General features: G+C 52.3%; 1 protein-coding gene and 1 pseudogene across 1 annotated transcript; both read right to left on the reverse strand.

Moving 5' to 3' along the window:
- Positions 1 to 2,869: 2,869 nt before the first annotated feature.
- On the reverse strand, positions 2,870 to 4,090 carry LOC136466225 (subtilisin-like protease SBT1.4; annotated as a pseudogene).
- Positions 4,091 to 5,085: 995 nt separating this feature from the next.
- On the reverse strand, positions 5,086 to 7,556 carry LOC136464662 (subtilisin-like protease SBT1.4). The gene has a single exon (XM_066463628.1). It carries the CDS (start codon positions 7,551 to 7,553, stop codon positions 5,217 to 5,219), a length of 2,337 nt encoding a protein of 778 aa, XP_066319725.1. The 5' UTR covers positions 7,554 to 7,556; the 3' UTR covers positions 5,086 to 5,216.
- Positions 7,557 to 13,839: the final 6,283 nt, after the last annotated feature.

The following is a 13,839-nucleotide window of genomic DNA, read 5'->3' on the forward strand; positions in this document are numbered from 1 at the left end:
AGTTAGATCGCTCAAGTGGCACTAGATGACCGATATGCAAACAAGTTTGCCCCTCTTAATAGTACGACCATCTATCCTAAACTCGGTCATGCACTTCTCTACACAACCTTTGACCGGTGAAATAAAATGCCCTAGGTTATACCTTTGCCTTGCGCATTTCACTTCATCTCCTTCGATGTCGATGCAACACATGCACCAACTAACCACCAAATGATATGATCCACTTCATATCATCACGTGACTGTATTGGTTCATCGATTTTGACTTCACTTGCTCTTCACCTTTGTCTTGGTCTATCGGCGCCAAGTCATCACTCAACTTGCCCTTCACACTTGCAACCGATCCGTTGAGCCAAGTCTTGTCTTGATCTTCTCCACCTTGATCACATGACTCCATATCATGTCTCATATGCACTGAGCTACTTGATCACATGTGTGAGCTTTGCAACATCTCCAAGCCATTTCCTCTATGGCATATGTTGCTCACACATATGTACCTACGGGCTAATCACCTGTGTATCTTATATTAAACACAATTAGTCCACCTAGGTTGTCACTCAATTAAAAAAACCAAACAAGGACATTTCAATCTCTCCCTTTTTGGTAATTGATGACAACTCTACAAAGATATAGAAATTAAGCTCATTTCAAGCTAGCACTTCACACAAGTGTAAATTGCTAACTTGATTTGGATTTTATGCTACTTATCCAACATTTAAGCTCTATGTTAAGGTTTGGATAAGCATCATAAAACCTGACTTTGTAGTAATAACTCCCCCTACATGTGTGCTCAAATGATTTGGTTTCAAGTTTGCACACATGCATAAATATAAAATTTGTGGGAGTGTTACCACTACTAAGTGATGCTAAGGTGTATAGAATAACCTTTGAAGCGTGATACCAATCGGAGTTGCACTTTTAACGTCATCCTTAGCATCATGAGTAGCTAGACAACAAGAATACTAGAAACCCCATGAGATCAACATTATAAGCAAGGTTCTAGTTTTTGCATGATAAACATAAGTCTAGATACCATCCTATGCATGGTAGTTATCATATCATCATTCAAGTTCTACAACTAGCATACACCACACAAGCATGCATATCAAATTTAAAAACTTATGCAATGCAAGCAAGCACATGACTATGCACAAATCAAATGCAATCAATCAAAAGTTCATGAGCTTGCTCCCCCTACTTGTGTGCTTCTCTTGTCCAAGAATTTTGATCCCCTCACATTCTTCAATGTTGCTCATTCTTTGTCCATGTCCATGTCCAACTTCTACTTCTTTGTCTCAATCTCTCCCAAAGCTTTCATACCTTTGTACAATCTCTCCCCCTTTGTCATCAATTTCTATAAAATGTGTGCTTCTCATTGATGCAAAGGCTTGCATTGGGGTAGATGGTTGACACTTGAATCTTTATTTTTGATGGACACCACTTCATATGTTGGAATGACACCACCTGTATAGCTCTTCGAGATACCACACATAGGATCTTTGACCTTGATACCAATTGGTGAGACACCTCCCCCTATGTCATAGCATAGGTCATCCATTTGCTAACCTTGAGCTCTTATAGTGAGGGATGCATTCTTCATTTGATGATCACTTAAAGTTGAGGATCATTTGTGGAACCACCATCTTGTATGAATGATACCATGTGTAGAGATATGATACCACGTGTATGATTGATTTGTCAATAAAAATTATTTCTTGAACATTTGCTATCTTCACGAGTACCACTTGTAGGATATCACTTGTAAGTTGATCTAGACGCTACTTGTGAATTCTTGATGAAATACTTTGAGTCTAGATACCACTTGAAACAATCAAACTAGATAGCCATTTGTATTGTTATCTTGTGCTTGCACTCTTGTTACTTATCATGAGCTTCTGAGTTGACTTGAACTAAATTGATTTGCCTAAACTTCCAAGTCCGGTTTGAACCAATGACAATCTTTCTCACACCTCTCACAAGGGTTATCTTGCCAATGTTGTACTTGTCACTTTTTAGCAATCTAAAATAGATCAAGTAGTTGGGTTCACTAGCTCTCATGAACAAACTCATACTCATATCACTAGATCAACTAAACATTCAAGCAATAGTGGTAGGCTATAAATTTTAAACTTTCATTTGTCATGCATGATCCTAATAAGCATGTACTACATGCACTAACCGCATACTAGTAAGGGATGAAATAATGATGCATAATACAATGATACCTTTGCTATGTTGGAGAAGAGGATAGTCACATAGATTCTAATTTGTTTTTCTAGTAGCAATGTGAAGTCCAATTTAATAGCTTGGTGAAGACCAATCATCAATATAAAATCCATTATTCACCCATATAAATTGAGAACCACTTATGATCAAGTACACTATCTTGAGTTGTGGTTTTCTTGATCAACCTTTTTGATTTGCTTCAACTAAGCATCTCAAATGTTCCTCGGATCACCACTTCCATATTAGCCTTTCAAGTACCACACTTGGTTTACCTACACATAGGCGGTAAGCCCCTACACTAGGGAGAAGTGACCTCTCTCCAAAGAACCATTTTTTATACTCACTTGAAATAGCTTGATTGATTGATCCAAATAATAGACTTAACTAGATGTGTAACCTTAAATTCTTCTTTAAGTCATTTTCTTTCTACTTATTTAAGTCATTTTTTTCTACCAAATGATTTCCAATTATAACTAGAACTTAAACTTCATCTTCATTTTGAGTTTGATCTTGATCTTCAACTTGAGTACCAAGTGTGTGCTAAGTACATTCCACTATCAAATGGCCTTATACTCTTTGCTTGTCATACTTCTAGATCATCTTAAAACCAAACTTAGATGCTTCAATCACTTATTAACGTGTTTTCAACTTGGGAACCGGTGGTTGATGGTTGACGCGCCAACCGTCACGATCCATGGCGCGACATTGACGGTGGTGAACTCTCCTGGGCCGAAGTTTCCCGAAGATACAGAGACGGTGATGCCGTTGCGGACGGTGCTGAACGAACCGACGGCGATGCCATCTGTGTAGAACTCTTTCGGCTTGGGCTTGGAGCCGCCGAGCGAGACGGAGATGACATCGACCCCATCAGCGATGGCCGCATCAAACGCCATGAGGATGTCAGTATCCGCGCATCCATGTTTCCAGCAGGCCTTGTAGGCGGCAATGCGCGCGCCCGGGGCCACGTCGATGGCCTTGCCCTTGCCGTAGTTGAAGAAGGAAGCGTCCACCCCGGCAGAGCCGGCAGCGGTGGAGGCAGTGTGCGAGCCTTGCCTGTTGGTGTCTAGCGGCGACAAGGACTCCTCGGCTTCACTAAAGGCAGCCACGCCCATGCGCAGCTTCATGCCCTCGTAGAAGAATCTGGCGCCGACGAGCTTGTTGTACGTTGCAGTAGGCGGAGCCGTTGAAAGACGGCGTGGAGACGCAGGTGCCCCGGAACTTGCTGGGCGGCAGCGGCAGCGACGCGTCCGCGGCGAAGGACGGGCGGTCCATGGGGTAGATGCCGCTGTCGATGACGCCGATCACGACGTCCGCGGCGCCGTTGGACCTCGGGAGGAGCCCCGACGACGCCGAGAGGCCGAGGAACGACGGCGTCAGCGTGGTGTGCAGCTGCAGCGTCTCGTCGGGGACGACGGCGAGGACAGAGCGCTGGGACGCGAGGTGCGCGGCCTGGCGCTCCGTGAACCGCGCCGCGAAGCCCGTCGCGGCGTGCGCGTACGCGTAGAACACCCGCGGCGCCGGGCGCAGCATGTGCGCGGGAAGGCTGTCGCGCTGGAAGGAGGTGTACGAGCGGGCGAGCAGGCGCGGACGCGTCGACTGTGGCGCGTGCTCCGCCGCGACGACAGAGCTGGCAGCGAGGAGGAGGAGGAGGCACACCACGCCGGCTAGCCCAGCCACTGTATCACGGTGGCAGTGGGAATGAGAGTGAGCAGTGTCGTCGCGGTGGCGCCGATAAGTAGGTTAGCCGATTGGGTTGGTGGTGGCATTGCACGGCGCCTAGCGCATTGGGATCAGATCACCACGGCAGCCATGGCGCGGTGCCAACCATGTGCGAGATCCAAATCTGGGAACAGAATTTTGCTCATGCCACTAGTTCTGATTATTGAACTCTGCTCACGGGAGGCGTTTTGATTATTGTATGAGAAGGCCTGGTGCAGTGGTGCCCTGCTGCATGTTGCCAAAAGACCAAGCTCCCGTGCCGGTTTATCCTCTGTTTTCTCAAGGCGTCGTTGCCTACCTGTTTTCTGGAATCACCACGTGCTTAATGTTGATGGCTGCCTCTGAAAAGGCGAAGTAACGTATGCTTACTTTCTGATCGTGGCACTGCGCTAGATGCAATCTTTCAAATATATAAAAAAGCTAAATCTCATCTGCTGGCCGAGCCCTCTATTTGTAACCGGATAGCTCTCAAAAGGCATCTCTAATAGTCTTTCTTAAATTCACTCTCTAAATCATCATTTAGAGTGTCATTTGAATAAAAGTCGTCCTATGTCTTTTCACTCAAGGCTCTAATACAATTTTTCTATATTTTGTGCACACTCTATAGAGCCAATCACGCTCTTTCTCTTTTGCTAACGGGAAATCCAAAAAAAAAATGATGGTAATATTTAAAGATCTAATTAAAGAAGCTGTTGTAGAGCATTTTTTTTCTCAAGATCTCTATTTCTAAAAATAAGAAAGGATAAGAAGATTTTGGAGTTGCTCTAGAGGTTCTGTTTTGAAAGGTAAACATCCGTGACAGATTTCAAATCTCAGCCACCATTTGGAGATAGGGTATGACATGTGACCCCATTTAAGGCTTTTGGAGTGACTTTAGCTTTGGTTCATGCTGAAGCCTTGCTAAACGGGTGTACAAGATATATCTCCTTGCAAGAAGCCTAGAGGAGTTAGAGCCGCAAAAATGTGACGAAAAAACAGAGGAAAGATGCTACAGTGATGAGCAGTGACACGTCTTTGCTTCCATGACTCCGAGTGCACCGGATCCGTGTAAGATGCTAAGATACAAGATGAGCTTGCCGGTGTCATTTAAATAACAAGTTTGTAGCTTGAAACCACTTATCATGAATTTCAGCGAGGAATGACAAATTCTACAACTGGACCACGAAATGGAAGAGTGCTGAAACTAGGCAACTTATTCAATAGTCTGCTGCTTACTACTACGAAGCAAGATACGCGCACACGACAGTAGTCAGCTCAAACTTCATAGTTGCATCACATTTTCGCCACGGCCTGGCTCTGTGGGGTCACCGTCCAGGTGACGGCGATGGGACTCGTCACCTTGTGCTCGCCGTCGCTCCACTCGATCGACCCGAACGTGTACTTCTCAGTCACGTTCATCCCCTCTACCGGCGTGAAAGTGACCTCATACTTCTGTGCCCGCTGCCACGGGCCAAACAGCAGAGTGTCCGGCGTCACTGTCACTTTCACGCCAGCGGGGCTGGTGACCCTGACCCTATACCAGGCTAGGAACCAGCTCCCAACTTCGCGCACGACACGGCGCTGGCGAACCGGTTTCTTGTCAGAGTTGAATACCACCGAGAAGGTCGGGTAGTTGAGGTCGCCGACGGAGCCCTTGCGCTTGGAACAGTCAGTCTCCGAGCTGCCACTCGTGAAGATGGCCATCTGCTCGGTGGTGTAACCGAGCGCGCAGAGGAAGGTGAGGTAGTCGTCGGCACCGGCGTCGTACACTAGGCCCGGGTTGAGGGCGCGGTTGGGGAAAACATGGCCGGATCCACGGACGAATGGCGTGGATGCCTTCCCGGTGGCCATGTCCTTGATGACCTCGCCGCCGTTGTCGACGTTGTACGCGGTGGTCATCAGGGCGGACTTGATCGCTGCGGGGCTCCAGTCCGGGTATGCCTGCCGGAGCAGCGCGGCGATGCCGCTGACGTGCGGGCACGACATGGACGTGCCGGATATGATGTTGAACTTCACTCGCCTCGTGTCGCTGTCGAGCTCCGAGGGTGAGTTCTCGCCGGTCCAGGCAGCCATGATGTCCACTCCAGGGGCGGTGATGTCCGGCTTGAGGATTTCCGGCGCCCGGAGGTTGGGGCCTCGGCTGGAAAAGGATGCCATTCTTGGCGATGACGGCGTCCTGCCGATGACAGTGCCTGGGAACACGATCGTCGCCACGGGGGATGCGGTTGTTCCTATGTACTTCTTGATCTCCTCGGCGGCGGCGAACGTGACGGCCGTCGCAGGAAGGATGTGCGGGCTGGTGATGGCCTGCTCGCCGAACGCTTTGGTGCTGACAAGGATTGCTCCAGCTCCTCCGGCAAGTTTGACGGCTTCTCCTTTAGCTGCTCGACCGATCACACCAGGGTCGCAAACCACGATCTTTCCAGCGACCTTGCTGGGGATCAGCTTGTCAGCTTCACAGACGCTTGAGCCCACGTCCCCGCCGTAGACGAGCGGTATCTTGCTTGGACCGAGCGGCGTGCCGGCGTAGAGGGAAGTGCCGGTGAAGGTCTCGCCGTTGCCGAGAACGAGGTTCGCTGGGAACTGGCGGTTGATGGTTGACGCACCGACCGTCAGGATCCATGGCGCGACGTTGACGGCGGTGAACTCGCCGGGGCCAGAGTTGCCCGCGGAGGCAGAGACGACGATGCCCTTGCTGACGGCTTTGAACGCTCCCACAGCCGTGTTGTCGCTGTGAAACTCGGGCACCTCGCCGTTGGCACCGAGTGACACAGAGATGACGTTGACCCCATCCTTGATGGCCTCCTCAAATGCCATGAGGATGTCAGAGTCCGCGCATCCCTCTGCCCAGCACGCCTTGTAAGCGGCAATGCGAGCGCGTGGGGCCATGCCGACGGCTGTGCCTTTGCCGTAGCCGAAGAAGGCGGCGTCCTCCACGGCAGAGCCAGCGGCCGTGGACGCGGTGTGGGTACCATGGCCGTTGGTGTCGAGCGGCGACTGGGATTCCGTCTCATGAATCGGTCCGCCGTTCAAAGCCTCGTACCCCAGGCTGAAGAACTTGGCGCCGACGAGCTTGTTGTTGCAGTAGGCGGAGGCGTTGAACTCCGGCGTCGAGACGCAGCGGCCGCGGAACGTCCTGGGCGGCGGCGGCAGGGACGGGTCCGCGGCGAACGACGCGCGGTCCTTGGGGTATACGCCGGTGTCAATGACGCCGATGACGATGTCCGGAGCGGCGTTCGACGCCGGCAGGAGCCCATACGGATCCGAGAGTTGGAGGAACGACGGCGTCTGAGTGGTGTGCAGCTGATGCATCACGTCGGGTATGACGGCGAGAACGGAAGGCAGAGACGCCAGATGGTCGGCCTGGCGCCCTGTCAGCCGCGCCGCGAAGCCCGTTGCTGCGTGCGCGTAGGAGTAGTGCACCCTGGGCTCTGGCTGCTGCAGGTGCGTGGGGAGTTGGTCGAGAATGAAGGAGGTGTATGCGCGGGAGAGAAGGCGCGGACGCCACGACCGTGGCGCGTGCCCGGGCGCGACGTGTACAATGTAGGAGGACTGGACCTCCGCCTCGGGCGCCGCCGCAGCGACGGCGAGGAGGAGGCTTAAGAGCAACACCCCGGTTAATCTCCCCATTGTCGTCCCAGTGATTACGAGGGAGAGGGTGGATGTGCTGCTGGCTTATGGTGAGCTCGAGAGAGGAGGGGCGAATAAATAGCCGAGCTGAGCACTTGCACTTAACTCAGATTCAGATCAGATCACCACGTCGTAAATCATGTTGTTAATTTAACTCGTTCTGGTTGACAAAACTCTCCAATGAGGCTCGTTCTCGATATTTAACTCCTGTGCTCCATGTTGCATTTAGCCTAGATTCAGATCAGATCACCGCGTCATAAGGTGAAAGAATCTGTTCCAAATATTCTGCAAACTAATTTGCTAATCTAACTCGTTCTGACTAACAAAACCGGCTCGTGTGACTTGTTCCGAATTAGAAAACTCTGCTCATGAGACTTGTTCTCAATATTTTGGTGATTAGGTTAGTGGATGTGCATTATGCTTAGTAACGTTGTGAGAAACAGGCGAATAGTTGTTCGCCTGATGGTTTCTGCTGCTGATGTTTGTTTTGGTGTAAGAGAAAAACACTGTACCATATCTGATAAGTTCAAGCGAACAGGGCAATTGTCGGGGTTATAACCCCGGAGTGTCCCAAGGCACCAATTAGTTGGCAGGCCAAGCGGCCCACCAGACATCAGCCGGCAAAGGCTCCAACGACCGAGCCCCAGCTAGGCCAAGCAAACCAGGACAGACGCCAAGGCCGGGGTCGGCCACGACCCCACCCTCTCGCCTTAGCCGCACGACGCTCGATGAGCGCACGACGTCTCCCCCGTCATGACCCCTGGGAGGAACGGGGAGAGGTCAAACCCAGCGAAACACGTCCGCTCTGACAAGAGAAAGCACACCGCACTGACCCCGTAAGGAACGAGGGGACAACAGTCACCTCGGTTTGGTCAGACTCTATCCCTGCACCATGCAGTCTAGACAAGACAACACTGCTCGACAAGACGCACGGGATGGGATCCATGACGAGGGCCGTGATTTAGAGGCCAACCAGACCAACGGGAGCCACGACCCCAACGATCGGGATCGTGGCCCTCAGCTCCTCCGGCCAACAAGGCGACCGGCGACCTGGTGGTGGCTACCAACTTTTGTACGATTCCCTAGGAAAATAGGAGGCGATGACGAAGACCATGGCGGAGACCACGTCATGCAGGACGGCTGGTGAACCACCACCGTGCCTACAGTGCCGCCATGGCCGGCACAGTAGCACCGCGCCACAACATGCCGCGACGTGCCACAGGACCGTGCCAACAACCATGCCCGGACATGCACCATAAGACGGCGTAGCTTACAAGCCAAGTTAGCTACAGCCTCCCTTAGGCTCACGACCCTTCGGTTGGGAGAACCTCCTTCTCTGTATACGCCCTGGCCCCGAACTCTATATAAGGGCAGCAAGGGCACCATCTTCAGACATCCTCTACCATTTGACTCATTCTCCATCGTAGTAGGGCTCTTGGAGCTTCCCTTTAGACAATCCATCTCCTAGCTCTAGCTCTCCAACCTCTTCCACCATTCTTGCACCCCCATTGTAAGAATTTCAGAGCATTCAAGCGAGAAACACACACTCGATCATCTCTGAGACTAGACGTAGGGCTCCAGCCTGAACCAGTAAAAATCCTCTTGTCTTTTGGATGCTATCATTGTCTTCCTAGAGCAGCGCAACAATCGTATAAATTTACTAGTCCAGTTTATAAAACACCGACAGTTGGCGTGCCAGGTAGGGGACAGTCACGCACTCTCGATTGTTGAGCAGGAAGCGATGGCTTCTCGCGCCGTTGGTGGACTCGCTGGCGGAATGGCCTACGGTGGCCACATCCGCCGTGAAAACTATGAGTTCATCGGAGTCAAAGGGCCAGCGCCCGCGTCCGCATATAGCCACGGCCCAATCCTCTACCATGGAGATTGAGGTCCTATGGCCCGCGATGGACACACTCTCAGAACTGCCCCCGACGGTAGCATCCCAGAGTTCACCTATGTTGGGGGGCCAGTACCTTTTCTCGTCACCAGCCATGGCCAAGTCTTCCACCGAGGAAGCCGGAGGTCCGCGGCTCATGACGAACTCTCCTAGGGAATGGCCTCAACCGGCCACATCCTTTTGGGGGACCATGAGGTTATCCATACTAATGGGTCAGCACCCATCACCAGCTTCTACCCCCTCAAGGTCAACCGTAGGGGAAGCCTAGATCCGATGGTAGGACAATGCCTCGAACAGTGTCTCCACAACTAGCGGGGCGCCGTGTGTCAAGGCACGCATGAATGATGAAACTACCCGTCACCACGCGGCGACGTCGTTAGTGGTCAGGTGGCTACCCGGTGCCGCGCCTCGCAAGGCCAAGCTCGGAACCAAGATCCAATCCTATATGATGGGCAAACTGCCCATCATGCCTCGGCAAACTGTCAGCTGTCACTCAGAGGCGCATGCAACTGACAAAGCGGGCTCCCTGAGCGCGTCGTGCGCCACACCGAGCAGACCAAACCGTGTCGCACTCAACCCACTTCTGTAGCGACAGGACGTAATAGCTCTTCATCAAGAGCGGCAGCTGCACCCAGTGGCGAGGACACGACGACCGCGATGTCGTCGCGCCACAAAGGCTCGGGTGCTAGAACACATGAGCCCTCACGACCAGAAGCTACGGCGGTCCGAGCTAAAAAAAGCCATCCCAGGGGCTTGTAGACCCGCCAAGGGTGTCGAACCGGAAAGGGCCGACCCTCGGAAGACCGAGAGGATGATCCGCACTAGCTACAACCCCTCCGAGCGGCAAAGAAGCGTCATCACCAGCCCGAAGCCCAGGAACCACGACAACCCTGCCACAAGTGAGCGCTCAATAGTTCGCCTCAGCACGAGCAGCAGCGACAGGCCAAGCGCCCGCTCCCTGAACAAGCATCGGTTATATCAATCATGTCCCTTTCTTTGATATTTGATCACATTCACATACGCGCATAGATGCAATAACGAACCTGACTGGTTAAAGTAAACCGTAGAATAAACTTAAGGACATGGAACCCACGCATTTCATCTCGAAGGCATTCCATCTTCAAGATGTCCCGATTGGCTTCTCACGAGCTATCAAATATCACGGCCCACGGGGGGAGCTTATGTGAGGCCCCCCGCCAGCGCACACTCTCATCACCTACGCCACACAACTCCTAACTGGAGTCTACATGTTGCAAGTAGTCGTTCATAGATAGAGAACGTGGACCCACTTACGCCGAGCTAAGACAAAAAAATAATGTAAAAACAACAAGGGTGGGGCGACAACAAAAGTGAACAAGAAGTAAAAACCATCGATAAATCACATGCACAGATAGTTTGGGTGTTACAATGTCGCCCGCTAGTGAAGCACACGGGCGAACCGAGAACACCCGGTGCCACTTAGGAAACCTACCTACATCCACGAAGACTACCCCTCGTCTTCATGATCGCCGCAGTGGCTTCCACAGCGGCCACCGAGTCACCCATCAAAACCTACCCCCGCTAAGCTCAGGGGGTCGTGCCCTGGTGGCGGTTCTTGCCCAAGGGACCTTCCTGGGGATAGGCCCCCTCCACCTCACGGCGGGATGTCATGAGCTGCTCCTCCAGCACTGCAATCTGGAGAGTCTCATCAAAACCTAAGAACAAAAACCTAGCAAATAGAAACTAGTGATAATAAGAGCTCACCATACGCTTGCACCCGCACGGTGGTAGCTAGATTCCATGCCTCGGCGACCTCTTCCTCCACCACCTAGAGAGCTGCCTGGAGATAGTCCACAAGGGCCTTTAGTTGGGCCACCTCACGGATAGAGCATGAGTGCAGCCGACGAGCCTCGACCCTTTCGAGCACGAAGCTCCATATCCCTTACTGCCCAATGGTAAGGGACAGGGGACGGGGGCTCGCTGGCTCTAGAGCCAGAACAGGCCAGGGATAGGTGGTGCCGGAAGGACCTTCGGTCTCTGATGCCATTGCCAGAGAAATGATCCTGAGCACATCCACAATTAATGACGAGCATGTTCAAATCCAAAGAGCAATGTGAAATCACCTACCCTTGTTCTCGCAGGGAAGACAGAAGGAGCAATGACGGCCCGTCGACCTCGGGTGAATCCTCACGAAGGCACTTCCCACGATCCATCATTAGAAGGAACAACTACAAGCGCGCGAGCAAGAAGGAAAAGAAGGCAATGCGGATGACGGGAGAACGATACCTCCCGCTACGCATCACCTTAGCGGATTTATAGCCGCAAAGATAACATAAAAAAGTAAACTAGGCCCACGGCCATTACTAACCACCTTGGTAATCCTGCAGAGCAAGGGCGATGACCAGGTGGAAGGCGGAGCGGCGGCCTCCCACACTATAATCCAGGCCAGGTAGGCCATGCGTGTTTTCATTTTTTCATATCGTTTCGATTTACACACCTTTGTTCAGAAGACGCTTCACTGCTCGCGAATGGGTGCCATTAGTGCAACACGATCAAGGAGGCCACATGCCCCTGAATCTGCGCATAAGAGCGACCCGCTGCGGACGCGACCCTGAGTCGCACTTAGGAAATTTACTCTTAGGCCGGTCCTTAAACGGGCTTGAGGCCACAAAGGGATAGGGGCTAGATAATATGGGCCTTTGCGGCTCTTATCGATGGTGTGGAGCCACATGACCATCTCACCCTATGTTCGAGTCATCCGCTTCAAAGTCGCCCGGGTGGACCCCCTACGGGGGCAGGCATCTTGACCTCTGACCGTTGTAGAGGCGGCCAGGGACCAACGGGCTTGATGGACAATGATCTAGGGGACGTCTCTCAACAAGGCATAGCCGATTGGGGAGGATATCGGGTCCTACTCGAATTACCCATCGACCCCGACGAGGCGCACCACTCCGACCGCATGGCTACGGTGGACAAGCCTCTACCCACATGGGGCGAAAACTAAAACCTACTTGCGACATGGTAGTACGACCCCTCGGGGTCGGGAAGGATAGCGGAAGGAAGCCAAAGCTAGGCCCGAGCAATCCTGATAGCTAGGACCAGGCTACGGCCAGCTCCTTCCCACGTCCTGAAACCATGACTTGAAACTAGCATCATACACCCGTGAGGATAGGTGACCCGCTCAGGAGGGATCATTGCCACAAGCGGCTAAAAGTCGCACAGTAGTGCCTTCCTCATGAAGCAACCCTCGAGCTCACCAACACTCGAGAGGAGAGGTCCAAGGTTACTTGATGACCTCACCACCCTATGTGGTGAGAGGCCAATGACTCACCCAAAACCTACACCCTCGAGCTTGCAGATACTCGGGAGGAGTGGTCCAAGGTCGCTCGATGACCTCGCCGCCCTACGCTGTGAGAGGCCAATGACTCACTCAAAGCTTGCGTCCTCGAGCTCACCAACACTCGGGAGGAGAGGTCTAAGGTCGATTGACGATCTCGCCTTGTTCGGCGAGAGGCCAATGACTCACCGAAAACCTACACCCTTGAGCTCGCAGAACTCAGGAGGAGAGGTCTAAGGTCGCTCGACGACCTCGTCGCCCTGCATGGTGAGAGGCCAATGACTCACTCAAAGCCTGCATCCTCGAGCTCACCAACACTAGAGAGGAGAGGGCCAAGGTCACTTGATGACCTCACCACCCTATGCAGCGAGAGGCCAATGACTCACCCAAAACCAATACCCTCGAGCTCGCAGACACTCGGGAGGAGAGGTCCAAGGTCGCTCGATGACCTTGCCACCCTACGCGGCGAGAGGCCAATGACTCACTCAAAGCCTGCATCCTCGAGCCCATGAACACTAAAGAGGACCAAGTACCCGACCAGCCTCGACCAAGGGACTCAAGTGGAAAGGCCCAAGGTTGCCCCGCAACCTCGCCACCCTACTTGGCGGAAGGTCTACCGACCCACTCAGAAAACCTTGGTTCGATACCAACAAGCCCAAATCTGGCCAAACGGCTCGAGGGCTCACCATGGCCTCACAAAGAGCCACAACAACTCCGAAAGGAGGATTCCTTGAGCTTTTATTCATATCTCATGATTACAAAGCGATGTGCGGTCAATCTGCACACAAGGAATGCAAAAGTGATACCACCACACTAAAAAAACCTCATGGAGCAACACCGTAGGGGAGGTGAGACAAAGCAAAAATGAGCTCGTAGGCCCTCCTGTAGTGTCACAGCTCCTAGGGAACAAAGCGTAGGGAAGAAGAGAGCGGCAAGACTACCTAGCTCCAACAAGCACCTTGGTAACCACTCCAATGCCAAGATGAAGCAAAAGGGAGGCCAAAGCGCACCCATGTCACAAAGGCTGCACTACCCCCTACACGACAGCCACGCCATCCCTTCCTCCTCCGCTC

Source organism: Miscanthus floridulus, chromosome 7 (assembly GCF_019320115.1).
Source record: "Miscanthus floridulus cultivar M001 chromosome 7, ASM1932011v1, whole genome shotgun sequence".
Taxonomy (NCBI): Eukaryota; Viridiplantae; Streptophyta; class Magnoliopsida; order Poales; family Poaceae; genus Miscanthus; species Miscanthus floridulus.

What these genes read in the sequence shown, in the direction of transcription:
- LOC136464662 (XM_066463628.1), bottom strand. Translation starts at nt 7,553, where the DNA reads ATGGGGAGATTAACCGGGGTGTTGCTCTTAAGCCTCCTCCTCGCCGTC.